At 45.4% G+C, this 27571-nt stretch overlaps 2 protein-coding genes across 4 annotated transcripts in view; one reads left to right on the top strand and one right to left on the bottom strand.

The window, feature by feature from the left end:
* Positions 1–1745: 1745 nt before the first annotated feature.
* Positions 1746–26930, bottom strand: COPS7B (COP9 signalosome subunit 7B). Of its 3 annotated transcripts, none has more exons than XM_059393714.1 (8): positions 26733–26927; positions 22253–22549; positions 20399–20576; positions 15187–15262; positions 12073–12161; positions 9795–9997; positions 6989–7094; positions 1746–2977 (listed from the first exon to the last, which is right to left on the bottom strand). In XM_059393714.1, exons 3-8 carry the CDS (start codon positions 20558–20560, stop codon positions 2819–2821), a joined length of 795 nt encoding a protein of 264 aa, XP_059249697.1. In that variant the 5' UTR covers positions 20561–20576; positions 22253–22549; positions 26733–26927; the 3' UTR covers positions 1746–2818. The 3 variants fall into 3 exon arrangements, with proteins under 3 accessions (XP_059249697.1, XP_059249698.1, XP_059249699.1); XM_059393715.1 differs by having other exon boundaries at positions 26778–26927; XM_059393716.1 differs by lacking the exon at positions 22253–22549 and having other exon boundaries at positions 26733–26930.
* A 381-nt stretch (positions 26931–27311) lies between these two features.
* PDE6D (phosphodiesterase 6D) overlaps positions 27312–27571 on the top strand; it is a 52025-nt gene continuing 51765 nt past the window's right edge. Inside the window, exon 1 of the mRNA XM_059393717.1 lies at positions 27312–27567. Coding sequence (XP_059249700.1) covers positions 27518–27567 — 50 coding nt within the window. The 5' untranslated portion in view covers positions 27312–27517. The remainder of the gene's footprint in view (positions 27568–27571) is intronic.

Raw genomic sequence — 27571 nt, 5'->3', positions numbered from 1 at the left:
CCCATTTTCTGTAACTCAAAAATATGGGGTGAGTGGGGAGATCCCACCATCAGTGGTGGTCATCCCAGATTTGGAACACAAGAACAGCCTGTACTGGGGGCTTTGACTACCTCCCTAATGTTACCCAAGGAGGAACCAGAATGCCTCTCATTTGGACACACAGTAAAGACCAGAGGACTTCAGGAAGAGAACAGCTTAAAGTTGGCAAGAGGCACTGCTACCAAGCTAAGGCTCAGTGCTGCAGTGTCTCCTTCCCGAGATGCCCTGATGAGGACACCTCTTCTGAACACTGTAAGGAAAACAACTACACATGTTTCAGACAGCCCAGCGGTCAGAGTATGGCAGATGGGGAACCCACCAGAGCCATGAACATCCCAGCTATCCCCAGTTCCTGGAGCCCCACCCCCATCCCCTCCGCTTCCTTACAAAGCCAGCTAAGTGGGTTTGGGAACCAGAGACCGTGGTGTGTTGGATGTCAGTTAAAAGCAAGAAGAGCCCTCAGAGGAACAAGCCAGTGAAACAATGCCAAAGATCCGTCCAGGGAGCAGACTAGTTTTAGTATACGTGCTGCTTAAGCGGGCACTTGTGGAGCCGACTTTAAAATACATTCCAACACGTAGAATACGGCAGGATGTATGACCCGGGAGACCTAGGAGTCTGTTTTCCACTTATCATCAGGGGACTTTGGGTTCCTGAGTCCCCTTTCCTCATTGGTGAAGTGAGGATAACCAAAGCAATACTCCCCCTTACAGCCTGGGGAGACTATTTCAGAGGACGGCATTCAATGGCTTTATTTTACATAAAGAACACTTTACAGAGCACTTCACAGACCTGTTCTTAGGACTGCCATTACTATTTTGAAGCAAGCAAGCAGCAGAACCATAAAAAAGGTGAACCTAGAGCTCCTTGAGGCCCTGGGCAGTCAAACAAGTGGTCACACATTTCACACAAGTCAAGCCACTCTTCCTAGTCTGCTCCCCAGTGGGAAAGATAAGGATGAAAGACGACTTGCCAAGAGTGAGAGTGCCTGGTTTGGGTCTAGAAAGTACAGCTGTAAAAACCTACAAGGCTGGGAGGTGTTCTTGAGAAACAGATAATGTTTCCAAAAATTTCCTCAAAGTGTGTTCCACTAGATAGTAGTACCAAGAAGAATTTGGTGGTGAAATCAGTGTGGGCATAGGCTTCCTCACCCAGGTCTTTTCTGAGACCTTAAAATGAATTTCCCAGGAGGATGTGGGATGCAGGATGAGTGAAATTTATTTAACGACAGAACCCCTTTTCCACAGAACATCTGTCAAGGTGTTTCTTGAAACCTACCTTGGGAGTTAAACTCTCCAGTAGGGCGGAAGGTTGTATGGGCACACGGACCAGGTAAAAAAGGAAACAATACTGTGTTGACATTCAGTCAACACTCAACACCTGCTGGACAGTTTGGAAAAGGGGGAAATCTGTTGTTTAACCACGGAACTGAAAGAGTGTCACATTTTCCCTGAACCACCCTAATCCCAGACCCTCCAGATCCACCAGCTACACAACCCCGCACTCCACAGTCACATACATTAAATCTACACTTTTATTTTTTTGTTCTAAAATGTGCTTTTTCTGTCATCGAACTTTAATATCAGTCCAGGATCTCCACCACCCCTTAAAAAAAAACAACACACGCACACAAACACACACGCCACCCTCCAACCAGGTGAAAAATCCCCGGCGATTAGTTTATAACAAATATTGACACAAAAGGGAAAAAAGCATGTTGAAATGTATTAGAATCAGAACCTGTACAAAAAAAAAAAAATTAAAATATAACCTGAAACTGTTCAAGTTCAGAAAGGCTAGTCAAGTCCTTTTCTCTTGCCAGGAGAATGCCATCATCAGAGGGCTCTGGGTCATCAGCCAAGGAGGGGTGGAAAGAGAGACAGAAGCAGCAGCAGGTCCTTCACCAGATAGAGGGCCCTCAGCACTACCATCCCCAGCTTGGACGTCACTGGGAGGGACAAAAAATCTTGGGAGAGCAAGTGTCGACAGACGGTCCCTGGCAGCAGCTGGGACCTTCACACTGAAAACCAGTCTGAGGAGTCAGGCGGCAGCAGGAAGCATGGCCAGCAAAGAACACCAAACCGGAAGAAACTTCTGCCACCCAACAGACCCGTAGCTCCCTCCACTGATGCTCACATACCAGAGGTTAGTCAACCCAGTGCTCCCAACTAATGAGAGATTGGAGCTGGGCTTAAGAGGCTGAAAACCCGCAGGTTTAGTAAACATAGCCCAGCATCACATCCCTCCGTGGCCTGATTGGAGCTGCCAACAAGGGGTAAGGCAGGAGAGGGAAAAGAAAGCATCTGATACCCGGCTAGAGGTCACCTGCACCAGTGTGGGCCTGTGGTACTTGGGGCTGGAGAAGGCAGACGCTCCTCCCCAGAGAGAAGCCTCCTTCACCGTCATCCCTGTGGGCCGGCTGAAGCTGCCTCCGGCTTATGACCAGCCTGACAAAATGACATGGAGCAAAAGAAAAACTGGGAGGGAGACAGCCCTTAAACAAAGACAAGAACCTCCTGGAGGGAAGCTGGGCAGTGTCTGACCCTGTTGGGATGGCATCAGTGGAGCCCCTGAGTCTGAAGGAACAACTGGGGGAGGAGAGGGTGGGTGAGGAAAGGATTAACGGTTCTTCTGGAACAGTACCAACAGGGTGGGAGGCGCTGGTGAGGGGACGGGCAGGTCTGGAACTCACTGAAGGTAGAGAGGGGAGGAAATAGGCCCTCGGTGTCCCCTCCCCACCTGACCCAGGCCTGGTGAGTGCCAGCTGCCCCAGCCAGCCCTAGTGGCGGCTGGAGACCAGACCTTTCACTTTGGACATCTTCTTGGTGGGTTGCCTCTGCTCAGCGTGAGGAGGACACTCCCGTTCAGCCAACTGTTGCTCCATCTCCTGAGCCGAGGAGGAGGCGGTGGCTTTGAGTGTCTTCTTAATGTTGGTAACCTGGAGGGAGACACGGAATCAGTGTGCTCAGCCTGTAAGTGCCAAAAACTCATTGAAACTTGTTCGTACCATACTGGGGCCACCCAGGGAAGAAACCAGAATCCTCTATAAGAAAATCAGTGATTATCTTTAGAAAACCAGATGAGGAGAAGCAAGCAGGGACTACTCATAGAAGACACATGGAAGTGAGTTTAGCAAAAAATGGAACTAACACTTCCTTGGCTGAAAAGAGGGACTAAGCGAGTGGAAGTGGACCATTGGGCAAAGAGGTACCACACAGCAGGTGAGAGAAAGCACTGGTTCAAATGGCCTTAGAAACAGAAAGGGGGTCTTAACAACACTATAGTCAGTTAACCACTGTTCATGTATGAAACTAAAAATACTTTCACAGGCACTTTGGGAATACAGCTGCATGAGCTTTCTTGAATAAACAACCAGAGGATGGACTTCAGCCAACCAAGTGATAAATGATGAAAACACACTACCAGGACTGGCAAAACAGGATTAGATTGGTCTTCGGCACACGTTTCTTTACTTAACAAAGGAGGGCTCAAAATTACTGAAGCAACTTCTGAACACTTTCCACATTCCACACATCCTTGGTATCATCTGTGTACTGTTACGAATGTTTTACAATTTTCTTAAATTAGTTCCCAGCTTGCTTTTCATTCACGTACAGTGCTGCCAAGAACAGTCTTCTATGTTTACCTGTTTGTACTCTTGTGAACAGCTCTGGAAGACATATTCCTAGAAGTGAGCTTCCCAGATCGTAGCATTGGCATGTTTTACATTTTAACAACTACTGCTCTCCTGCCTTTTGAAAAGAGATCACTTCGTCTTGTACTTCTACTAGCTGTGCCCTCTTGTGCCTGTTTACACACACATTCCCCAACACCAGTTCTAAAGAATCTTTTATGCTTTTGTCCCTCAGCCAGCTGAGAAGAAGAAAAGAGGTAGGAAAAGCATTGGAAAAAGTGGAGGTAAAGGGGTTTCCCCAGTTTGATGACCCCCATATTCTCTGTGAAGCAGGGAGTCTATAAAGAAGAGAGCTGTCTATAAAAGAAAGGGAATCGTCAGGGTCAAAAGTTCTCAGCAGTCAGAATATCAGGAGCTTGGGTGAGAAGCAGGTTTAATACAGATAAGAAGCAGTGCTGTGACTGAGGCCAACACCAGGTTCCTAGAAGAGATCTATCATCTGCAAAATGAGCCTTGACTAGATTAAATCCCAACTTTTATTTAGGTTTGTGTTGTCATTTTGTGGTATAGGAACAGCCATGCCCTAAACTGCTGTCCTCTCCATCAGTACTATACCCTTCCTGAAAGGAGCATCAACAGAGGACTGCAGGCTGGGACACTGAATACAGAGGGCATCCTTAGTCAAGCGTGGCTTCACCCAGTGTCCCTTCCAGTCCAAGACACGCCATCTTGGGGCGCCTGCATGGCTCAGGTGGCTGAACATCTGCCTTTGGCTGAGGTCATGATCTCAGGATCCCGGGATCAAGCACTGAGTCGTTGGGCTTCCTGCTCAGCAAGGAATCTGCTTCCCCCTCTCCCTCTGTCCCTTTGTTCTTGGTAAATTCGTTTTCAAGTCTACAAACAGCCTTCTATGCACCTCATGCTGGGGAATGATCAGCATCCGACATTAACTACCCAGATTATACATTTACTTAATGGAAAATGGACAAGTCACTGGGTTTTGACCACGTTCCCTCTCTTCTCATACTGGTCTGTTCCAGGTTTTCTAGAAGACTGTCAAGACAGTAGATTGTTGGGGTGCCTGCGTGGCTCAGTGGACTAAAGCCTCTGCCTTTGGCTCAGGTCATGATCCCAGGATCTGAGATCAAGTCCCACATCGGGCTCTCTGCTCAGCGGGGAGCCTGCTGCCTCTTCTCTCTCTCTGCCTGCCTCTCCACCTACTTGTGATTTCTGTCAAATAAATAAAATATTAAAAAAAAAAAAAAAAGACAGTAGATTGTTTTAACTGGTGGAGGAGGTGGCCTTGGTTTTTTCCTCAACTTTCTCTCAAATTTAATCAGATTATTACCGCCACCTGGTGGCAGCATCAGGCTCTGCCGGCAGAGCAACCACAGCTGCGGTTTTTCAACAGTGGGCCTCTGAGAGCAAACGCATGTGCACTGGCGCTCTCCTTCTTTGTAATAACTGTAACTTAAGAGCCTACACTGTTCTCTAAGTATTGGTCATGCCTCACCACTAGCCAATGCCTTCTTTCAACAGATGCCATTTGTCATGGAAATGAACCTGAACAATTCAAAATTCTGTAATTAACGCATTCATTTTTGCTAGTGAGCACAATCCAAGCCCACCACCTACCACACAATTAGCAACAGTCTGGGCACAGCAGGGCTGCCAGCGGCCATCAGGCTCCTCTCGGGCTACCAACCAGGTTAAGATGGTTTGCTTCATACAGGCTACCCCAGGTTCGCGGGCACATCTCACCCCCAAACTTCACTTGTTTCCACGGTTTAACTTATAGGCAAGAATCAGTGGATGAGAGAGAGTGGTTAGTACTTCCTACTCTGCTCAGACATCAATCCCAGCTCAGAGAAGAGACCACAATATTCAAGACAAGGATTACACAGTTTATTAGAGAAGCAGCAGGCTTACAAATACTAATTGTATTTGTCATTGGCTTGTGCTAAATTAAATGTAGTTCAGACTTCTTTGGCTAGAAGTAGGGTTAAAAATTAAACAATGCCCTGAACATTCAGACTTGGTATGTACATATATGTATGTAGGGGTATGTGTGTACCCAAAATAAATGTGTTCTAGTTGATGAAAAGTGGAGTTGAGCAATCCACACGCACACAGGGTGTACCAGAAAATACACAGTACCACAAACAACTTGAGCACCTACTGTGGGTTAGGCACCCACTGTGACAAGGAGCTGGTCTTACAAAGACAAGTAAGGTTTTATTCTCAAGGAGTACATATAACAGGGTAAGGGAAATCCTTAAATTCCACAAATCCCCCTTTGGAAGGCACATCTACTTCTTATGTTTCTTTTTTATTAAAGATTTTATTTATTTATTTTGTAAGACAGAGAGAGCACAAGCAGGGGAAGCAACAGGCAGAGCAGGAAGAGGGAGAAGCAGACTCCCTGCTAAGCAAGGACCACCCCCCCCACCCCTACCCCCAACGTGGGACTCGATCCCAGGGTGCTGGGATCATGATCTTAGCTGAAGGCAGGCACTTAACCAACTGAGCCACCCAGGCATCCCTTTTCTTAGGTTTCTTAACATAACTCTGGGTCCCATTTTGCCATACTCCTGGATACACGACTTAGAAACTTATTAAATACCATGAACATCGCAAGCTCCATCACACTAGAAAAGGACTTCCAATGCCACAATTTTTAGTTTATTGCTCTAAATTCCGAGGTTGCTCCACAAGTGCCAAGGCCACAGGCACACGAGCTCCCATTAACCCAAAGGCAAGAGCCTGTGTTCTGAGATGCTAATATGTCCAGAACAACCAGGTGTCACTAAAACCATAATCATACACTTTCTTCACTTGCATCTCATCTGCCAAATGTTTTCCCTTCCTTCCTCAACATGAAATTTCATGCATGTTAACAGGTTGTAATATCCATGTGTAGCTTCAAGAGTAAAATGCATAGTGCACCTACCACACAGCTTCAGAAGCAGAGCGGAACCAGGGCCTCAAAGCCCGATATGCCTTTACCCTGCTGCACCCCTTCCTCCACCCTTTCATCCATCTTTAAGACTCACCCCCAAATTAGTTTCTTTTGCTCTACAGCTGAGAAGTACATGTGTACCATGGAGTGACAACATTCTCTGCTCTCTGAGCCTATTCACCCTATGCAACCAGGAATCAGAAAGGAGACAGCACGAAAAGCAGGGACCATGTCATCCACATCTGTACCCCACTAGCCCAGTGCTTGTTTGTTGGTGGCTGGTGCACCTATACCAAGAATCACAAAATCAGCAAACAGGGATCCCTGGAGCAGGTAAGAGATGTCCTCTTCCTTACCTCTGCCTCTACCTGCTGCTGAGTTCGGCTGTGGTTCTCCTTGTACTGGTTGGCTCGCAGAACTTGCTGCTCGATGCCTAGCAGAACTGCTTCACAGCCATCGCACCTACAACAGAGATAACCAGCCATGAGCCACAGAAAGGCCTGGGAGCTCTCCTCCAGTCTCCAAAACCTCTGTCTCCAACTCCTGATAAGGACTTCCTTTAACACCCTGTCTGCCAAGGAAGGCTCTTGCCCTTCACTCTTCCCAAGACCAGTATTTCTGATGATACAGGGCACACAGTTTCCTAGAACACAGCTTGAATGTCAATTTTTATATCCCATGAGAAAGGTTTACAGAATGTACCCCACTAAGGGAATTAAAACAGATCTTACAGGTGGCATGGATTCACCACTTTTCTCAACGGAAAAAAATGATATTCTAAAAGCAACCTATTTTATTTTTTTTAACATTTTAAAAATTTTATTTATTTGACAGAAAACGAGCAGGGAAAGCATCAGAGGAAGGAGAAGGCGGCTCCCCACTGAGCAGGAAGCAGGAAGTGTGGGGCTTAATCCCAGGACCCCGGTGATCATTACCAGAGCCAAAGGCAGACACTTAACTGACTGAGCCACACGGGTACCCCTAAAAGCATCCTATTTTAAATACTGGCCCTTTTCTCAGAAGTTTGTTACTTCCAGGACGCCTGGGTGGCTTCATCAGTTGAGCATCTGGCTCTTGATCTTTTTTTTTTTTTAAGATTTTATTTATTTGAGACAGAGAGCACAAACAAGGAGAAGGGTCAGAGAGAAGGGGAAAAGCAGACTCCCCGCTGAGCAGGGAACCCAATGCAGGGCTAGATTCCAGGACCCTGAGATCATGACCTGAGCTGAAAGCAGACACCTAACAGACTGTGCAACCCAGGCACCCCCCGGTTCTTGATTTAGGCTCAGGTCATGTTCTGAGGTCACAGGATTGAGCCCTGCATGGAGCTCCACGCTTAATGCAGAGTCTGTCTGTCCCTCTACCTCTGGTCCCCCCTCTGCTCCTCTCTAAAATAAATGAATAAAATTGTTTAAAAAAAAAAACAAAAACAAAGTTTGTTACTTCCTAATTGTCATTCCCCTCAATACTTCATTTCCCCACTTTTATTTTGAAAATGTTAAAAGCTAAAAAAAGAGTTTAAAGAATAGTACAATGCGGGGCGCCTGGGTGGCTCAGTGGGTTAAGCCGCTGCCTTCGGCTCAGGTCATGATCTCAGGGTCCTGGGATCGAGTCCCGCATCGGGCTCTCTGCTCAGCAGGGAGCCTGCTTCCCTCCCTCTCTCTCTCTGCCTGCCTCTCTGTCTACTTGTGATCTCTGTCAAATAAATAAATAAAATCTTTAAAAAAAAGAATAGTACAATGAATACATTTACCCTCTACCTCAATCCAGTGAAGCGAGGCAACTATGGGCATGAAAACAGCATCAGTCATCTAAAAGATGGAGTAAGGCAGCCGCCACAGTAGGACGGGAAGCCGAGATTTGCATGCTAGGGCACTTCCCTCGAGGGGTGTTTTCTAAGTTTATTTTCTATTTATTCTGACTGAACACTTTTATAATCTTTTGAAAGTTCCTGCCTGTGTCAGATGTTGTAAAGGGAAGGTGCTTGGGGCCACACTTGGGACAGAACCTGGGGTAAGGGTTGGACAGCACATGCCCTGTGGTCCAACAGCAGCTGAAGTGAGGGAAACTTGGATGGGTCTGGACAGGGGGGTCAGGGAGTCAAAGATGGGCCACTCATACCTGAAATGTTTGAGTCTATTTTATTTTCTTAAGTTTTTATTTATTTGACAGAGAGAGAAAGCAAGAGAGGGAACACAAGCAGGGGCAGTGGGAGAGGGAGAAGCAGGCTTCCCACTAAGCAGGGAGCCCAAAGCGGGGCTCGATCCCAGGGCCCTAGGATCATGACCTGAGCCGAAGGCAGATGCTGAACGACTGAGCCACGCAGGTACCCCTGCAAATGCCTCTTTATTTAACACTTCCAAGATGTGGGCAGCACCTATATCCAGCTCCCTAACCATCTGCATACAACTTGCCTGCTCTGCTTCATGATTTCCAACACCATGTGCCTGCCTGGGGACATGCTCTCCTCACCTCCAACTAGGCCCTAACCCTGCCCTCCTTTAAAACTCACCTAAAACCTCTCCTCCAAGTAGGCCCATCTGGCTTTATAAACTCCAAATCATTTTTATAGCTCCATAACAAATCCTTGGAGAATGTCCAAAGCTCTTGCAAACATTAAATTCCATTAAAATAGACAACATGCAAAAAAAAAAAATAAAACAGAGAACATGCAAATGTCCCACTTCTTTTTATATACCAGAATATTATCATCAAATAGTCTGTGTGTGTGCGTCTGTGTTCCCATTTCAGATAACCCACTCCTTGTCTTCACTATCCCTCACGTTTTACCAATACTAGCACAAAGTTACTGACACTGAACGTGGGTTCTCATATCCATGGAATCTAAGCAACACTAACTTCCTGAGCTTGGTCAGACTCAGAGGCTGAGTGTGCAAAGCACTGGATCTGTGTCACATGGCTAGGCTTCAGAGGCTCCACCTGCCAAGCCTGCTATTAAATAGCCCCCTGCAGGAATTCCTGTGGCTGCACAGCTCTGGCCCCCAATGCAGCCCCACTCCCTGCCTTAGTGTCCTAAGGCTCCCGCCGCTACGCAGCCCCAGTTGATAATGGGAGACAACAGTTCCTGAAGCAGAGGCACAAAGGGCATGCCATACGTCCCCTTCCCTAATGAGAGGTGACCCCTCCTTTTTTCAGCCTCACCATTCATGCAAGGTCTTGACAATATTATTGATATCCTTCTTTCGGATGTCACGGCCAATGCAGAAATCCACTTCCAGCAGCTGGTTTCGCTGGTCCAGCTTCCCCTGGATGATGTCAGTGTAGACAGCCTCAATGATGAGGTCTTCTAGTTCCCGGAGATTCCGCATCTCCAGGTCCTTCAGCAGCACAGAGTAGGGGATACACTGCAGATAAAGCCATGCGGTATTTATAAAAACCATTGACAAGGGCTAAGGAAAACACAGGTGTACACTGTCTGAGGGATTTGGGAACTGCAGCCTGGTGGTTAATTATTAGTATCTATGGCAACGAGACTTAGATAAATGTGAGTCCTGGACTTCACCCAGCCTTTAACTTTCATATTGTGAAGCACTCTTAGAAAATGTTGCAGAGGGACACCTGGGTGGCTCAGTTGGTTAAGCATCTGCCTTCAGTTCAGGTCATGATTCCAGTGTCCTGGCATCAAGTCTCACACTGGGCTCCTTGCTCAGTGGGGAGCCTGCTTCTCCTCCTGCCTGCTGCTGCCCCCACTACTTTGCATGTGCAGTGTCTCTCTGACAAATAAATAAATAAATCTTTAAAAAAAAAAAAAAGTGTCCCAGAGAAGAATAGAAAATACTCAGTGTGTGCCACTGTGCCACCTTCTGGAAGCTTGGAGACATGACATAAAATGCCAGATCATCAAACTCTGAACAATTTCAGACACTGGAGAGGAGAACCGGCTGCCTGCTCAAGAGTGCACAAGCAACAGATTTGCAGACTAACATATCCACCTACTGGTGGCCAGTGGGTACTGCCAGCTCAGGGGTCATCCTAAAGTTTACTTCTGTTTTCTCTGACTCTTGCAACCAGTGTCAATTCCCCAACAATAGTCCCTTACTGGGTTATATAAACATTCTGCATTTATCCAAGACAAATGTATATCTAGATATCCAGTTTTCTGGACACACCAATTCTAGTTTGGAAGTTAACACAGCCATCAAATCTCAAAAACAGACAGGAGGAAGAGATATACAAACAAGAGATTAACAGTTAACATATCTAGAGGGGTCTTCTATGACTAAAGGTCTGAAACTCAGAGATGTGGATGGGCTTATAATGACAGGTTATAAAAATAAGGAAAAAAGTTACTCCTACTCTTTGCTACACTTGGGAAGTTCATGATCAGGCCAAAAAAAAAAAAAAAAAAAGGAGGTTAGGTCCTCCTTTCCTAAGAAAACAGGCCTCCTACCCGAAATGCCAGACTGAGAATCAGAAATCTGGCATCAGACCAGGGAAATGGTCTCAGCAACTGAAATGGCAATGCAAAAACAAATCCCCATCTCTCAAGCTCAGTCACAGAGGGGGATGCAAAGGGCAAACTTCTTCCAGTGGCGAAGACCCTCAAAAACTTGGGACAGTTATGCCAGGATTGGGCAGAGAACCAAAATCAACTGTAAATTAATGAAATCTGGCTCTTCTTTGTTAATGGCTAGGAGAACCTGACTGCAAGGCCTCTTCTAAATCAAGTTGGGCAGAGAACTCAGATACGATGGAGTGGTTATTTTACAGAAGGTTAGCATCTAGAGATGGCATATGGGTGCCTGGGTGACTCAGTGGGTTAAGCCTCTGCCTTCGGCTCGAGTCGTGATCCGAGGGTCCTGGATCAAGCCCCGCATTGGGCTCTCTGCTCAGCGGGGAGCCTGCTTCCCCCCTCTCCCTCTGCCTGCCTCTCTGCCTGCTTGTGATCTCTAATAAATAAATAAAATCTTTAAAAAAAAATTAAGATAGCATACAAGGCAAAAGTCCTAATTAAGATAATTAAGCTTGATAATCCTCAGAAGAAGGCAGCATATTAAAAATCTAGCTCTCAGGAAGTCCAACAGAGCAAGTTTTTCCTCCAGACCAGATTCACAGTGCACTAAGCAACAGATGAAGGGGCTAACTTGCCTTGAGATGCCCCCATTTGAAAATTACCTATCTTGAAACGGCAGTCTCCCTTTGGTATGGCAAAATGTTCACACCCAGTGAGTCACCACAACATGCCAGAACTGAGACCTGTGATTCACAAGGTCTCCTGGGCATACTTTTCCTGAAAGAAATGGTGAATACTTATCTACACTATTTTAATTGTTATCTTTATCTCTGTTACCCTTTGCCAAGCCGATTTTACGCATTCATGGTATGACTACTGTACAACAGCTGGGAGCTCACGCGCCAATGCCAATGCAACACCTGCCTGAGGGTGAGGAGCAAGAGAGGAAGAGGTTCGGCACTGTACCTTCATTCTCGATGCCAAGCTCACGATGGTAAGGTGTTTCAGCTTGTTCTGCTGAGCTGTGCTCAGTTCTGGCAGGCTCTCCTTGTTGGCTGCTCAGTCCCACCCACCACAAAAATCAAGACACAAAATAAAATTAGAATTGCTTTATGGACTAAGCTCACCAACTCCCCACACCAAATCTACTATTGATTCACTGTTATGACTCTGCACTTATTCATGAAGCAAATGTTCCACAAGCAACTCCTGTCTTCTCCAGAAGACCACGTACTCCTGAAGAGCCAGGCATAAATGCACAAACAATAAGACAATCACCCGAATGGAATACTATCTGTGCCCTGTGTGACATTCAACCAAGGTCAGCATGTCTTCACTGGCAATCTGTTATATGCTATGCTGGGTTTTAAGTGATTCAGGGGAGTTAAGGATAGATAAGATGGGCCTTGTCAGACCACCAGACTTGTGAAACCCAAGGGCCTTGGACTTGCCCTCAGTCTTACAATTGGGTATTTCAACAGCTTCAGATGGAAGACAGAACCATTGGAAGAAAGGTACAAACTACTAGGAGAGAACAAGAGGCTGAGGGGGAGGGAAGAAGGAGAGAAAAGGAAAAAAAAAAAGAAAGGGAGAGTACAAGTGAGCGGGATCATCTTGGGAAGGACAGAAAAGAAAAAGAAAGATGGAGTCTGAGATGAGCCTTAAAGAATGGGCAAAACTGTAGTAATACCAGTAGTGATGGGGTGCCTGGACGTCTCAGTCGTTAAGCATCTACCTTTGGCTTGGGTCATGGTCCTGGGGTCCTGGGATCAAGCCCCGCATTGGGCTCCCTGCTTAGCAGGAAGCCTGTTTCTCCCTCTCCCACTCCCCCTCCTTGTGTTCCCTCTCTCACTATCTCTCTCATCAAATAAATAAATAAAATATTTAAAGAAAAAAAAAACCAGTAGTGATAGTGAGAGTAATGGCAGCAGCCGCAGGGCACACGTACACACATACCCAGTCAGTCCTCACAGCAACCTCCCAAGAAAGATCCCAAATGCCTTCAATTCCTTAGCCATAATCCTGGATTCCAAAAAGGTGAATCCAAGCTGTCTTTTTCTTGGGCGTGCTGCTGAAATTCATCTGGTGGCAATTCCTGACCTCAGTGAAGCAAGCTTTTAAACCCACTTGTTGTACAACTTCATTTGTTTAGTTCCAAACTGTGAATGCAACTAAATACTGGATACAGGTGCTGCCCACATCTTGGAAGTGTTACATAAAAAGGCATATGCAGGGGCGCCTGGGTGGCTCCGTCTGCCTGCAGCTCAAGAATGATCCCAGGGTCCTGGGATCGAGTCCTGCATCAGGCTACCTGCTCAGCGAGGCATCTACTACTCCCTGTCTCTCTCACTCCCCTCCTCATGCTCTTTCTCTCTCTTGCTCTCTCAAATAAATAAATAAAATCTTAAAAAAAAAAAAAAAAAAACACAGGAAGCCTGGGTGGCTCAGTTGGTTAAGCAGCTGCCTTCAGCTCAGATCATGATCCCGGCATCCTGGGATTGAGTCCCTCATCAGGCTCCTTGCTTCTCCCTCTGCCTCTGCCTGCCACTCCATCTGCCTGTGCTCGCTCTCCTCTCTATCTCTGACAAATAAATAAAATCTTTTAAAAAAAAAAAACAAACAGAATTTTAAGAAATAAAATCTTAAAAAAAAGCATATACATCATATTACCTCTTTAAAATCCCCAAAATCCTAAATTCTGAAGCATCTAGCCCAAGGTGGGCAGGTAAATGATTGTGGACCTCTATTATTACTCCCATCTGACAGATAAGGAAACTGGGGTAGAGATCATTTAATTTGCCAAAGGACCCATACGTAGAGGAAGTGGAGCTACAATATAATTCAAGCAGTCTGGTTCCAGAGTCTGGGCAATATTGTCCCTTTAGTGAGGATGGAAACAGAAGACACACTCATTGGAACAAAGCAAAGTTCAGGATAAACTAACACGTGGCAAACTGTCCAGATGATATAGCACAGGGTAGGTACAAGTGATCAGGAGGAAAGAAAGGGAAAAAGAAGTCTGGGATATAGTAGGGAAGGCCCTGAGTCATACCATTAAAGTAAACTAAGAGGCCTTTGTCATATCAACAAAAACTAAGGAAGCCAAACAAAAAAGGGCTTGGGTGGAAGGTAAGTTACTGTTGAGAAGTGCATTCACCTTATTCCTGATACTTAAGATCCTAATACAAAATGACTTATACGACCAAGGTCCCGGCTGGCTCAGTCAGTGGAAAGTGTGATATTTGATCTTGGGGTCATGACTTTGAGCCCCATTTTGGGTGTGGAGATTACTTAAAAATAAAATCTCTTAAAAAAAAAAAAAAACTCTAAAAAAAAAAAGGGAGAAAGAAAAGGAAAAAAAGATTCAAATGACCTACAAAAGAGAATGGGCCAAATATGGAGTTTTAGATTATAAAATGTTAAAAATGACTAGAAAGACTCTCTCTCTCTGCCTGCCTCTCTGTCTACTTGTCATCTCTCTCTGTCAAATAAATAAATAAAATCTTTAAAAAAAAATGACTAGAAAGATGTAAAATATGAAAAAATGCCTATGAAGTAAATGAAAAAAAAACCACAGTATCGTATACAAACTAAATGACACCTACATAACAGAAAACACAAGGGGCAAAAGTCCAGCACTATAATGCTAACAGTAGTTTAATGGTGATCAACTGCAAGTGACTTTGTGTCCTATTTTCCAAATCTTCTTCAATATAGTGACATTATTCTGATAATATTCAAAATACTTGAGTACTTTTCGGGTGGGTATTCTGACACTTCACAACATTCCAAGTGTTCTACAAACACCAGTCCTTAAGAATCTCATCTGGAAAATAAGGACTATATTTACCCATAAGCATAAATATAGTCCCTCTTTTACTCACAGAGAAAAATAAAGGGTGAGAAGATAAAGACCTCACGCAAGGTTACCTACAATGCAGAGTAAAGTGGGAAACAGCCAGGTAAGAAAGTTCCCACCCCATGCTTATATTCCAGACCCTAGTGATCCTCATGGAGGCAGTATGTCCAAACAGAGTGACATAATTAAGAAAAGTCTTTGGAAGATCTTAACCAACTCACCTATGTAATCTGGGTATGTTCCATAGGCGAAAAGGTTCAGCAACTGCAAATATGCAGCATTAGCTCCTTCCGCAAGCTGAGGAGGGAAAAAAACCAACAACAGTTCATAGACCAAGCTGTCTACCAGTCACTGCAGTGTTCAAGCAAAGGGTGACAGTCATGTGCCACGGCTGACTGTTTTACTAGATGGTCCTTGAGGTCCCGTCCAACTCTGTTCTTTGGAAAAAATAAGTTAAGATTTATTTAATTTTAAATTTAACTTTTCTCCCTCAGGAACACATGTTTTACACTCCACATAGCATGCCTAAGCAACTGCTTTTGACACACACACACAGACACACACAGCAATGAGTACTGGGAGCAGTTCAGGTTTTCTTAGAATTTCCATGCCATTAAGATAAAGACTGGAGAGGCACCTGGGTAGCTCAATCGGTTAAGCATCTGACTCTTTTTTTTTTTTTTTTTAATTTTATTTATTTGACAGACAGAGATCACAAGTAGGCAGAGAGGCAGGCAGAGAGAGAGGGGAAGCAGGCTCCCTGCTTAGCAGAGAACCTGATGTGGGACTCAATCCCAGGACCCAGGGATCATGACGCCAGCTGAAGGCAGAGGCTTAACCCACTGAGCCACCCAGGCACCCAAGCATCTGACTCTTGATTTCCACTCAGGTCATGATCTCAGGGTCTTGGGATCAAGCCCCACATTGGACTCCAAGCTTAGCGAACGGTCTGCTTGAGGATTCTCTCTCCCTCTGCCCCTTAACCCCCCTAAAATAAATAAATCAATTGTAAAACAAAACAAAAAAACGAAGACTGGAGCAGCCCTGTCTACACAACCGGGTTGACAGGTACAAGTAACAAGCCACTATCAGTCCACACTGAATGAAGTGTAGGGTAGGTTCCAAATCATTTCAGAACTATGTGAATAGTAATTCTCAACAGTAGTGAGTGCTGGGAAAGATTAGCACAGCATAAAGTGTGACAGAACAGTCCATGTGGGACTGGAAACCACAGTATCAAGCAGTCCCAAATAAAAACGTTCATTAAAATTACTTAGACCGGGGCACCTGGGTGGCTCAGTGGGTTAAGCCTCTGCCTTCAGCTCAGGTCATGATCCCAGGGTCCTGGGATCGAGCCCCACATCAGGCTTTCTGCTCTGCAGGTAGCCTGCTTCCTCCTCTCTCCCTGCCTGCCTCTCTGCTTACTTGTGATCTCTGTCAGATAAATAAAGAAAAAATCTTTAAAAAAAAAAATTACTTAGACCTTAAAAAAAAATTACTTATTCCTCCCTAATGTGAATGACGAAGAGCCATCTGCAGAAGTAAAACAGACACAGATACTCTTCTGCCTGGAGCCGCTCTGCTCTGTTGGCAGTACTTAACTGGGTGTTTCTTTTACTCACAAATATGTACCCACTGCTCCTTTAATTTATCAAACTCCGTAAAGCAGTACTACCAAGGAAGTACTCTGTGGACACCAATAATACTACTACTTAATTTAAACCATCTTTTAAAAAAAGTTTCCAAGGGGCACCTGGGTGGCTCAGTCAGTTAAGCATCTGAATCCTGATTTCAGCTAAGGTCATGATCTCGGGTCATGAGATCAAGCCCCACATAAGGCTCCACGCTGGGCAAAGAGCCCGCTTAAGATTCTTTCCCTCTCCCTCCACCCCACTCCACCCCCGCTCTCTAAAATAAATAAAATTTTTAAATATTTTATTTATTTATTTGACAGAGAGAGAGAGAGAGATCAATCACAAGTAGGCAGAGAGGCAAGGCAGAGAGAGAGGGGGAAACAGGCTCCCCACTGAGCAGAAAGCCCGAAGTGAGGCTCAATCCCAGAACCCTGAGATTATGACCTGAGCCAAAGGCAGAGTCTTAACCACTGAGCCACCCAGGTGCCCCTAAATAAATAAATCTTAAAAAAAAAAAAAGTTCCCAAGAACTACAATCATCTTAGACCACTGAAAAGCAACTAGGGTTTCCAGCTCACACATGGAAAAAACAGATATGGCGAGAGAGTGGTGATTTGCTCAGCACCCCCATTGAGAATTCTGGCTTCCTACTAACCCAGTCTACCTTCTCAGGTTGTCAGAACCTCCTGAGGTCTTGAAATCTAGCCCCTACTTTTCAGACAGATAATTACAAAACTAATCCTAAAGGACTATTTTCTTTACAGCAGATACTCCACAACTTCTTCCACTGGCCTAAATCAATGTCTTTCTATTTTAATTTTCATCCATCTCCTCTCAGCCCATCTTTCACAGTTACGGAACAACTACTTGGCATATTCATTCAGATTTTTTTATGAACCTGAAGGAACTTATTACCCCTTTGTCATCTCTTCTGTTGAAAAAATAATGAGCCATCAAGCCATAAAAAGACATGGAGAAAATTTAAATGCATATCACTAAGTAAAAGAAGCCAATCTGAAATGGCTATTTACTGTACAATTCCAACTATATGACATTCTGGAAAAGTCAAAACTAGGAAGAGGGTAGTCAGATCAATGGTTGCCAGGGATTAAGAGGGGAAGGAGGGATGAATAGGTGGAACACAAAGGATTCATAGGGCAGTAAAGCTACTCTGTATGATACTTTAATGGTGGACACATGTCATTGTACATTTAGCCACACCCACAGAATGTACAACACCAAGAGTGACCCCTAATGTAAATTATGGTCTTTGGGTGATAACAATGTGGTGATAACAATGTGTCAGTGTAGGTCCCACACTGGAGGGGGGATATGGGTAATGGGGGAGGCTATCCATGTATGAGGGCAGGATATACTGGAAATCTCTGTACTTCCCTCTCAATTTGCTGTGAATCTAAAACTGCTCTAAAGGGGTACCTGGGTAGCTCAGTGGGTTAAGCCTCTGTCTTTAGCTCTGGTGATGACCTCAGGGTCTTGGGATCCAGCCCCGAGTAGGGCTCTCTGCTCAGCAGGGAGCCTGTTTCCCACCCCAACCTGCCTCTCTGCGTACTTGTGATCTCTCTCTCTCTGTCAAATAAATAATAACCTTTAAAAAAATGAAAAATAGGGGCGCCTGGATGGCTCAGTGGGTTAAAGCCTCTGCCTTCAGCTCAGGTCATCATCCCAGGGTCCTGGGATCGAGCCCCGCATCGGGCTCTCTGCTCAGTGGAGAACCTGCTTCCTCCTCTCTCTCTCTGCCTACTGTGATCTCTCTCTGTCAAATAAATAAATAAAATCTTTAAAAAATAATAATAATAAACATTAAAATTAAAAAATGAAAAACAAAAAAATAAAACTGCTCTAAAAAGAAAGTCTGTTTAAAAATAATAAAGCTAGGGGCACCTGGGTGGCTCAGTGTGTTAAACCACTGCCTTCGGCTCAGGTCATGATCTCAGGGTCCTGGGATCGAGTCCCGCATCGGGCTCTCTGCTCAGAGGGGAGCCTGCTTCCCCCTCTCTCTCTGCCTGCCTCTCTGCCTTCTTGTGATCTCTCTCTGTCAAATAAATAAATAAAATCTTTAAAAATAATAATAATAATAAAGCTAGGGCACCTAGGTGGCTCAGTGGGTTAAAGCCTCTGCCTTCAGCTCAGGTCATGGTCCCAGGGTCCTGGGATCGAGGCCAGCATCGGGTTCTCTGCTCAGCAGGGAGCCTGCTTCCCTTCCTCTCTCTCTGCCTGCCTCTGTGCCTACTTGTGATCTCTGTCAAATAAATAAAAAATCTTAAAAAAAAATAATAATAATAATAAAGCTAGTTTTAAAAAAATTTCCTCAGGATTTCTTTTACATCTCTGGTAAATTAAATTTTTACTAAAAGCCTACTATGTGTCAGACTACATATTAAGCACTAAGAAAACAATGGGGAGCACAACAGACCTTACCCTTACAGAGCTTACAGTCTAATAAGCAAGGCTGACATTAAATAAAAATTCATGGGGTATCTGGGTGGCTCGGTCAATTAAACATCCAGGTCTTGACTTTGACTCAAGCCATGAGCTCAAGGTTGTGAGACTGAGCCTGGGTGTGGAGCACACTTAACATTCTCTCTCTCCACAGCCCCCTCTTAAAAAAAAAAAAAAAAATCCCAATTAGAACATAAAAGTGGCTCTTTCTATCTCTGTTTTTTACAGGAAGCCAAAATGACGCCAGGTCAGCAATGGAGGGTCATGGGGAACTGCTCTAGTTTCCTAATCAAGAGGAAGAAGATGTACAGCAGTGAGTCCCAAAACCCGAAGGTCCACACCTCTGCCACCAGGTGCTGATTCACAAGGTTGTGGACATGGAGCCAACAACTGACGGCAAAGGTGTCCTCAAGGTCACAAAGTGAAGAACCAGCCAGCAAAAGTCAGTCACTTCCTCGATGTGGGCCACCATCGACACCAACGCCCAGGCCACCCTCAGCAGCATGGTGCACACAATCCGTGAGAACGAGCACCGCACTCATCTGCATGTGGCAGCCGCCCCCAGAGCTAGCACCACCCCAGGCAGCCAGAGAGAAGCTGTGACAGGAGAGCGGAAGCTGACCCACCCTCCAACTTCGGAGCACAATCCCCAAAGCAGTAAAGACGCCACCAGACTTTTCAATCAATATAAAAGTATGAATCAATAAATGTAAAAGCATCCAAAGTGAGAAGCAGATGTTGAAAAGTACAAGATGCTTTACATCTCTTCATTCAACCTAATCGTTCTTCACCAACCTTCTCATTTTTTTTATAATTTTTTTAAATTTTTTAATAAACATATAATGTATTATTAGCCCCAGAGGTACAGGTCTGTGAATTGCCACAACCTTCTCATTTTTAAGGCACAACAACCACAACTAGACACCCCCAGTTTCAATAACAAGAAATCAAAAATAGAAGCAAACAAAACAAAAGGGACTACTTTCCAGCTTTTCGTGTTTTCACATATTACACAAATGCCTGAAACTACCTCTGTTAAGTATCAGCTATGCTTATGCTCCACTTTTCTTATTTATCAGGTTCAAGGGGATTTTTCCCCTATCTTTCAAATTATTAGTAACCCAATCTAATTTTACCACAAGTTGAAATGAAAATATTGACCAAGAACCCAAAACATCATCCTTGCTCTCTTTCCCTCTTCCCGGCCAATTCCCATCCCTCCCTGAACAGCGCCCCTCACAGGTCCACAATGCTTCAGCACCGAAATTCCCTGGAATCCTGGAGAATCACAGCAAGGTTTAGAACAAAGACCGGGAAACTGTTCGGAAACTGCTCTTACCTCCTGAACATTGGCCAGCTCCAGCAGTTCTCCAAAGACATATACTCCAGGAGCCTCCAACACTTGGCTTATGAGAGCAGTGAGGGCTGAGCCACTGGTACCTTTGGCTAGTAAAATAAACTGTTCCAGGAGATTACTTGAGGGTTTCTGTTCACCTGCCATTCTCTGGCCTTGAGATCTGTCCAAAAGAAAAGTGTTTCAGCCATTCTTCCTTCTCCTTTGCAAAGTCTATGCTTATTTAATGCCAGATCAGACATCAGAATACTTTAACTTTATAGTATCCAAAAAAGAAAAACAGTCCAGATGCTATAACCACTTTGTGAGATGGGCAGGGTTCCACCTAGAGTTAAAGGAATTGTGTCCTTGCTCAGAGGTTGAAACACTTAAGAAAAGCCACTTCATCCCCATGTGGCAGTCTTCCAATACCAGCACCTTTTAAGCCCTTAAACCTCACTAGACCCAAAGAAACACATAGGAGTTTCTCAGTAGCTCTTCTATATTTACCTCACTTACAGATTGTAGTTAAGAAACAGAGAATTTTGCCCATACACAGAGAAAGGAGATATAAGCAATTGCAATCAGTTACAGCTTACAGTATGTTATTTGAATCCCACCTACAGCCGATACAAATAAGGAAAACCGCAAAAAGACATTAAAGATGTTTTGTTTAATCAAAGAAGTCATTTAAGCCTAAATGACTTGGGGAGAAAATCCTAATGAAAGATAAGCAACATAATCAAATTAAGAAAATACATGCTGTCTAAGTCCTTGAGGAAACTCCCCTTATTTGACCTCCTATAGCTATGTGATTTTACCAAACAGGACTTCAGAATTTGTACAAAATCTCAAGAAAATAATAAAATGATCTGAGAAAACAATGCCATCCTGAAGACATGAGGGGCCGAGGGTCCCTCAATTCTATAATCCACTTACATGCTGAGTGTATGGGAATACACACTGCAGACCTACTCTGCAGGAGTCCTGTGTAAGAAAAGACTACTCCACCAACAACACATTTGGGGGCACTGTGCCAAAATGAAGAGGAGGCAGAGTAAAGTGAAGAAGAGAATAATTCGAACGATAGTTTGGTGCAAGAGAAACCAAGCTTTCCTGTGGAGGTAGGCATACAGAGCAGCAGTCCTTCCACAGTATGAAAGAAACAAGCATGTCGCCTCACATAGGTTACATAAGAATGTCTTGTCCGAAACAGAAAAAGCGAAGCGCTAGGGAAGAAAAGTTGCTGAGGAAGGAAGGGATAAGAGGAGAGAGACAGGATAAGGCGGGAGAGAGGGGGTGGAACGAAAACCTCCCCTCCAAGCTGACACGTGTGGAGATGAATGGAAGTACCTGGGGTGAAGAGGGAGAAATGGACAGAAATTCTGGTCCCCTTAAAGGAAAAAAAAAAAAAAAAAAAGGAAAGAAAAAAGAGAGGGAAAAAAAAAATCTCGGCCTAAGGCGCAAAGCCTGTAGGGGCAAAGAGTAAGGAAGCGTTGAGAGTCCCTTTTTTCTGAAGTGGGAGGGCCACAGGCTGCGGCATGGGACACAGGGGAGCTGAATTCGCGTCTTGCGGGGGCGCTATCTTGATGCACAGCAGAGGGGCAAAGAGGCAGCCTCTGGGGGTGGGAAAGCGAGAAAAACCTCAGTTGAGGAACTGAGGGTTGCAGGCTGGGGTGTACTTTAAGGCCAGCGGCATTCTCCAGGCAGGGCCGCGGGTGTGGAGTGAGGAGCCGCGGGGCGCGCTCCCCGGGGCGGGGCCGGCTCGGTGGGGCCGCGGGCATTCCTGGAGACTGGCGCTAAGCCAGACAGCTGAGACAAGCCTGGCGCGCCGGGCCCCGCCCTCTCGCCGACCCCTACCTGCCCTCGCCGCCACTCCGTCCTCTCGGTCGCTGGCTCGGCCTCCCGGCGCCTGTCCGCAGGTTGTCAAGCGTCCATGATCGGCCCGGCGTCCGACGCTTTTCTGCCTCCGCCGACCCGTTGGCCTTGCGGCTCCCCCGGAAGCCTCCCGCCGCTGCACTCGAGTTCCGCCCACACTAAGTTCCCCCCGCGGCGTTGGCAGCCTCAGACCTCCAGGGCTGCCTGGGCCTGGGAGAGACAGTCCGAGGTGGGTCGGTCCGAGGTGTGTCGTAGCCCAGGAACCAGGTGGAGAGGAGCCTGAAGAGAGGAATGGAGTCTAGGCAGTGCGCGCGCCCAAACCATCGCCATCCTGGGCCCGAAATACACTGCTTTGGTTGAGCTTTACCTCTCAGGAGCTCCCTACGGCAGCTGTAGGATAGCTGCGGCTATCCTGGGATACAAAGACATATTAAGTGTAATATCAACTCCCGTTTATTGAGCGTTTTCCCATGTGCCAGGTGTGTCACTGTCTCGTTGAATTACCATAACTCTAAGCTTAAAAAATCTAAAAGCTGGTTAAGTGGCAAGGTCGTCTTTGGACCCCGGGCTATGGGAAGCCAAGACCATATTCGTGACCTCTGTTCAGAAAACGTCTTAAAATAACAAAGAGATGGGTTGAGCCAACAATGGTTCTGTGAGCAAAATGACATCCGTGGCTCTGGAAGAAGGCGAAGGAATGCTACACAGCTTAACAATTAAGCTGTTTCCTTTAAAGTACACACCAGAGACTTTTGGGTCTTAAAGACAAGGAAAAGGGTTCTATTTGCTTTTAGTGAATCTGAGTGCAGATATCAGACAAATGCAAAGGAGCCTAGCACCAACCCACTGGTTTATTAAAAAACTGTCTCGTTCTAATTTCTATGTTGTAGAAGATTATATAAAGAGAAGAGAAGGTTCTTGCCCTCAAAAAGCTTCACTGTGGGGGCGCCTGGCTGGCTCAGTTGATAGAGCATAAGACTTTCAATCTCCAGTCGTGAGCTCAAGTCCCATATTGGATATGGAGCATACTTCTGAAAAAGGGGAAAAAACAAGCTTTCATGTGTTAAGTGCTATGAGGGAGATATGAAAACACTTTGGAAGCACAGAAGAGAGTATGTATGTTGGGGAAGAGAAAACTGGCATCTTCTAGGCAAAAGGGGGAAGAAAGGACAGCAGACCATAGCATAGAGGCTTACTCCATGTAGCAATATACTAATGCAGAAAAGAAACCCAGAGTGTCTGGAACCCAAGGTTCAGGGATGAGAAGCAAGGGCTGCAGACCTGGAGTCAGGTCATCAAGAGTCTTGTAAACCACATGCAAAGCACTACACCCAGTAAAAACCTTAGTACAGTGAAATTTCTGCCTGGGAGAGCACACGGCCCCTGAGAGAGACAGACCTGTCTGGCTATGACAGACAGTTGCCAGTACAACATACACAGTATGACAGCACAGTACCCCAGTGCTACAGATAACGGCTCCCTTGCCTGTGCTCTGGGCAGAGGTGATTTAAGGCACAGTTCTGGAGGAGATGAGGCTTGAGTTGAGCATGGAAGATGAGCAAGCAAATCACAAAAAGTGTAAGCATATAAAGGAGTTTTTATTTTATCTTAAGGGCATTGGGGAGCTACTTGGGGCTTTCAACCTGTAGAGAAGCGTGAATAATTGGCACTTTAAAATGATCACACTGGCTGCTATTGGACTGGATATTGAAAGAGCTGGAGGCAGGGAAACTCTCGGTGATTGATACAGTATAGATAAGAGGTGTGAGATCCTGAACCAAGGCAGTGGCAGTTGCGCATGATAAAGAAGGGACACTGTTGGAGACATTTAGACTATAGATCTATCCCAACTAGGTGACCAGTTGAAGGCAGGAATAGGGAAAGAGGATATCACCCAGGATTATGGCTACGTAGGCCAAAGCTGTCTTGGAGGTGGTGTTAAGTGAATGGGACTGCAGAGGAGAAAAAGCAAATCTGGTGGTGGAGGGAAGACAACTAAGTTCTGTTTGTGTTCATAAATATTCTGGTAGTGCCTCCACTTCCTTCAGAAAAATGTCCAGTCTGTGAAAAGCCTTCTCAGTATGCTTCCCTCCTATCTTTCCAGCTACGTCTTGCCCCACCCTCTTACAGTCCGAACTGCAGGCCTTCCCATGCCCAACACAAATTGCACCTTCCCTCTCTGACACAGGGGCCTATGTTCAACCTTGCTCCCTCTTCTTTCTTTTGCAATGCTCTTCCCTCCTATTTGCCTGTTAAAAATCCTACCAAGCCTGTAGGCAAAGATTTCTTAAATTTAATGCAAAAAAGCACTAATCATAAAAGAAAACACTGAACTATTGTACTACATTAAAATTAAGAATTTCTGTTTATTGAAAGACATCAGTGCGAGACTAAAAAGGCAAGCCACAGACTTGGAAAAGATATCTGTGAAGGCTGTATCAAAGAATTCCAAACCCAAACTTTATAAAGAACTACAAATCAGTAAGAATAAGATGAAAAAAACCCAACTTGAAAAGTGGGCAAAAGACTTGAACAAGCACTTCACAAAAGAGGACACTGAGTCAAAAAGCATATGGAAAGGTGCTCAACACCAGAGACAATGTAAGAAAAAACTATTAATAAGATAACACATTTAGGGGCACCTGGTTGGCTCAGTGGGTTAAGCCTCTGCCTTGGGGTCAGGTCATGATCTAAGGGTGCTGGTACTGGTATTTGAGCCCCACATCAGGGCTCTCTGCTCAGCGGGGTGCCTGCTTCCCCCTCTCTCTGCCTGCTGCTCTGCTTACTTGTGATCTCTCTCTCCCTGTCAAATAAATAAATAAAATCTTAAAAAAAAATACCACATTTAGCCAAAATACTTCAGTTATAAAGACTTGTAAGACCCTGTTTTGACAAGACTAAGACTCATCTAGAATTTTCTTATATTGCTGGTGAAGGCTAACATTGGCAATATCTACTACTATTGCTGATCATATGCAAACTGTACAAGCCAGCTACTCCTCTCCTAGAAATGAGTGCAGAGTCTGAAAAAAGAAACCTGTAAGTACACGCACTGCAGCTTTGTTAACAAAAGCCCAAAACTGATAACTGATAACCTAAATACCCATCAACAAACTAGACAAATATTGCTAGATACCTATGACATAATACTAGTAAGCAATTAAAAAAAAAGTTACTGTTCCATACAACATGGACGAATCTCACAAAAACAACTGATGAACAAAAAAAGCCAGACTCCCAGTGTACTTACTGTATGATTACATTTAAATGAAATTCACGACAAAACTGATTTATGGTAATAGCAGTCAGAAGAGTGGTTATCAGGATGAGAGGATGCAGTGCAGATTGGGAAGGGGCACAGGAGTGCTGAAGTGTTCTATATCTTAATTTAGGGGGTGGTGAACACAGGTGTATACGTATAGAAAAGCAGTGCCCTTCCTGCATATGTCATACCTCATTAACAAAAATTTTTAAGATAAAATTTTATCTTAAAAATTTAAGATAAATTTTTTTAACAGAAAAAAAAAATCCACCCATCCTTCAAATTCAAATGCCCCCTCCTCCATCAGTTTTGTCAGCAGGAATTAATCTTTCCATCAGAACCTCTGTGGCATTCTGATGACCTTTCCCTTATGACATTTATTGCAGCTTCTGTTGAATCTCAGCAGACTTTCCTTTTTTCCCTAACTAGATGGTTATCTTCCTAATGACAGTGACAATGCCTTTCACCCTTTACCGGAAACCTGAAAAGGTTCTTTGTTGAATTATAATGGAAGGAAAAATTGGGTGGTTGCCTAGATGGGTGAAAGGGGGATGGGAAGAGGAAGGAAAGCCTAGTAAAAGAGATAGGAAATGTCCAAGCAAACCCTCGCCTACACGATTTTACCTAGTTCCTAAAATCACATTAAATGTCACCTTGAGCAACAAACAAAGAACAGATCAAACCACTAAGTTCTTCCTAGATTGAAAATAAATAAACATCACACTCCTTCCCTTGCAAGAAACCACCAAATGAATGCTTGCCTAACCTCTGGGTGTTTCAACCTGGATGGGGAAACTTCACCAAGGAGAATAATCACATAGCCATGTTGCTAAAAATATCGCCACCTTAATGTGGTGTAAACAGCGCAGACTGCGGGTCAGGAGACTTAGAGCCGAATTCTAACTCTTCCCCAACTTGCTGTAACCGGTGGACAATCTCTTCACCTCTCTGGGCCTCAGTTTCCTCGTATGTAAAACGAGGAGTTGGATTGGCAAATTCTCTTAATAACCCTTCCGGTACGGATATTCTAAGTATACAATCGCTCTCTCTCCCAGTCCAACACAGGAGCACACCAGAAATCCCTGCAAAACAAGTCGAAGGCGCCCCAGACCAACAAACAAGCACGATCTGAAAGAGTCATTTTGTCATATTATCTTCCACGGTTTAATCAGTGTTTTTGTTTGTTGTTTGCAGCCTTACCATGATTTGCAGGAGATTTCTGAGTTCCATGTAAACAGATGTTACCTCTCTGTGGGCTGTCATCCTCTTCTGAGAGTTAAGGGGGTCTTCCCGCCCAGTTTCAAGTCTCCGAATTCAGAAACCCCCGAAGCTGAGGGAGGGTTTACGAATTTGCGCACACTGCGCGGCACACTGGAGTCTAAGTTACAGAGGAACAGGCTGCAGGGAGTGCTGGGATTTGTAGTCCCTGGGTCTCTTTGTTGCGTGCTGGGATCTGTGGTTCCCCCCACCACCACCGGGCACTCCCCCTGGAATGCTGGGAAACGTAGTCCCTCTCACATCGCACAGTGCAACGCGCAGTCACCTCAGAGCATTAGTGTGCTCTGAGCTGGGAGCGGGCCCCTCGAGCCTCTGCAGATTTGAAGCCATCCCTCCGCTGGGGCAAACTCTAGGCAACAAGACCTAAAGAAAAATTTGTCCTACGGGACTTCCCGGGGAGGGCCCTGCCCACTGACGCTCGTCGTCCCCCGGCGAAGCCGCTGAGTGTTTCTATTGGCTGCTTAGGGTGCCAATCGGCGAGGTGAGCTTTCCATTGGCTTTGGGGCGGGTGCTCCGAGGCTAGGGGGAACGAGAAGGGATCAGGAGCGGGAGCTAAGGGGAGGGAGAGGCCGGTCCGGGTCTGGCCGCTGCCTCTGCTCGCCGGAGGTTTCCAGGCCGGGCTGCGGCTCAGTCCTCCGTTCCTGGGCACCGTCTGTGAGGCTCCGCCGGGCCAGCGTGAGAGAGCCGCGGGCGGCGGCCGCCGCAACATGTCAGCCAAGGACGAGCGGGCCAGGGAGATCCTGAAGGGCTTCAAACTGTAT

The sequence above is a fragment of the Mustela nigripes genome, chromosome 3 (assembly GCF_022355385.1).
Source record: "Mustela nigripes isolate SB6536 chromosome 3, MUSNIG.SB6536, whole genome shotgun sequence".
Classification (NCBI taxonomy): Eukaryota; Metazoa; Chordata; class Mammalia; order Carnivora; family Mustelidae; genus Mustela; species Mustela nigripes.
The sequence above is the reverse complement of the archived record's forward strand: the minus strand, read 5'-3'. Positions and strand labels throughout refer to the sequence as shown.

Coding starts and splice junctions, on each gene's coding strand:
- COPS7B (XM_059393716.1), bottom strand. CDS start 20,560: ATGGCAGGTGAACAGAAACCCTCAAGTAATCTCCTGGAACAGTTTATT. Junction 15,263..20,398: donor AGCTGGCCAATGTTCAGGAG/GTAAGAGCAGTT, acceptor TTCCCTCCTCAG/CTTGCGGAAGGAGCTAATGC. Junction 7,095..9,794: donor GTCAAGACCTTGCATGAATG/GTGAGGCTGAAA, acceptor TCTCTGTTGTAG/GTGCGATGGCTGTGAAGCAG.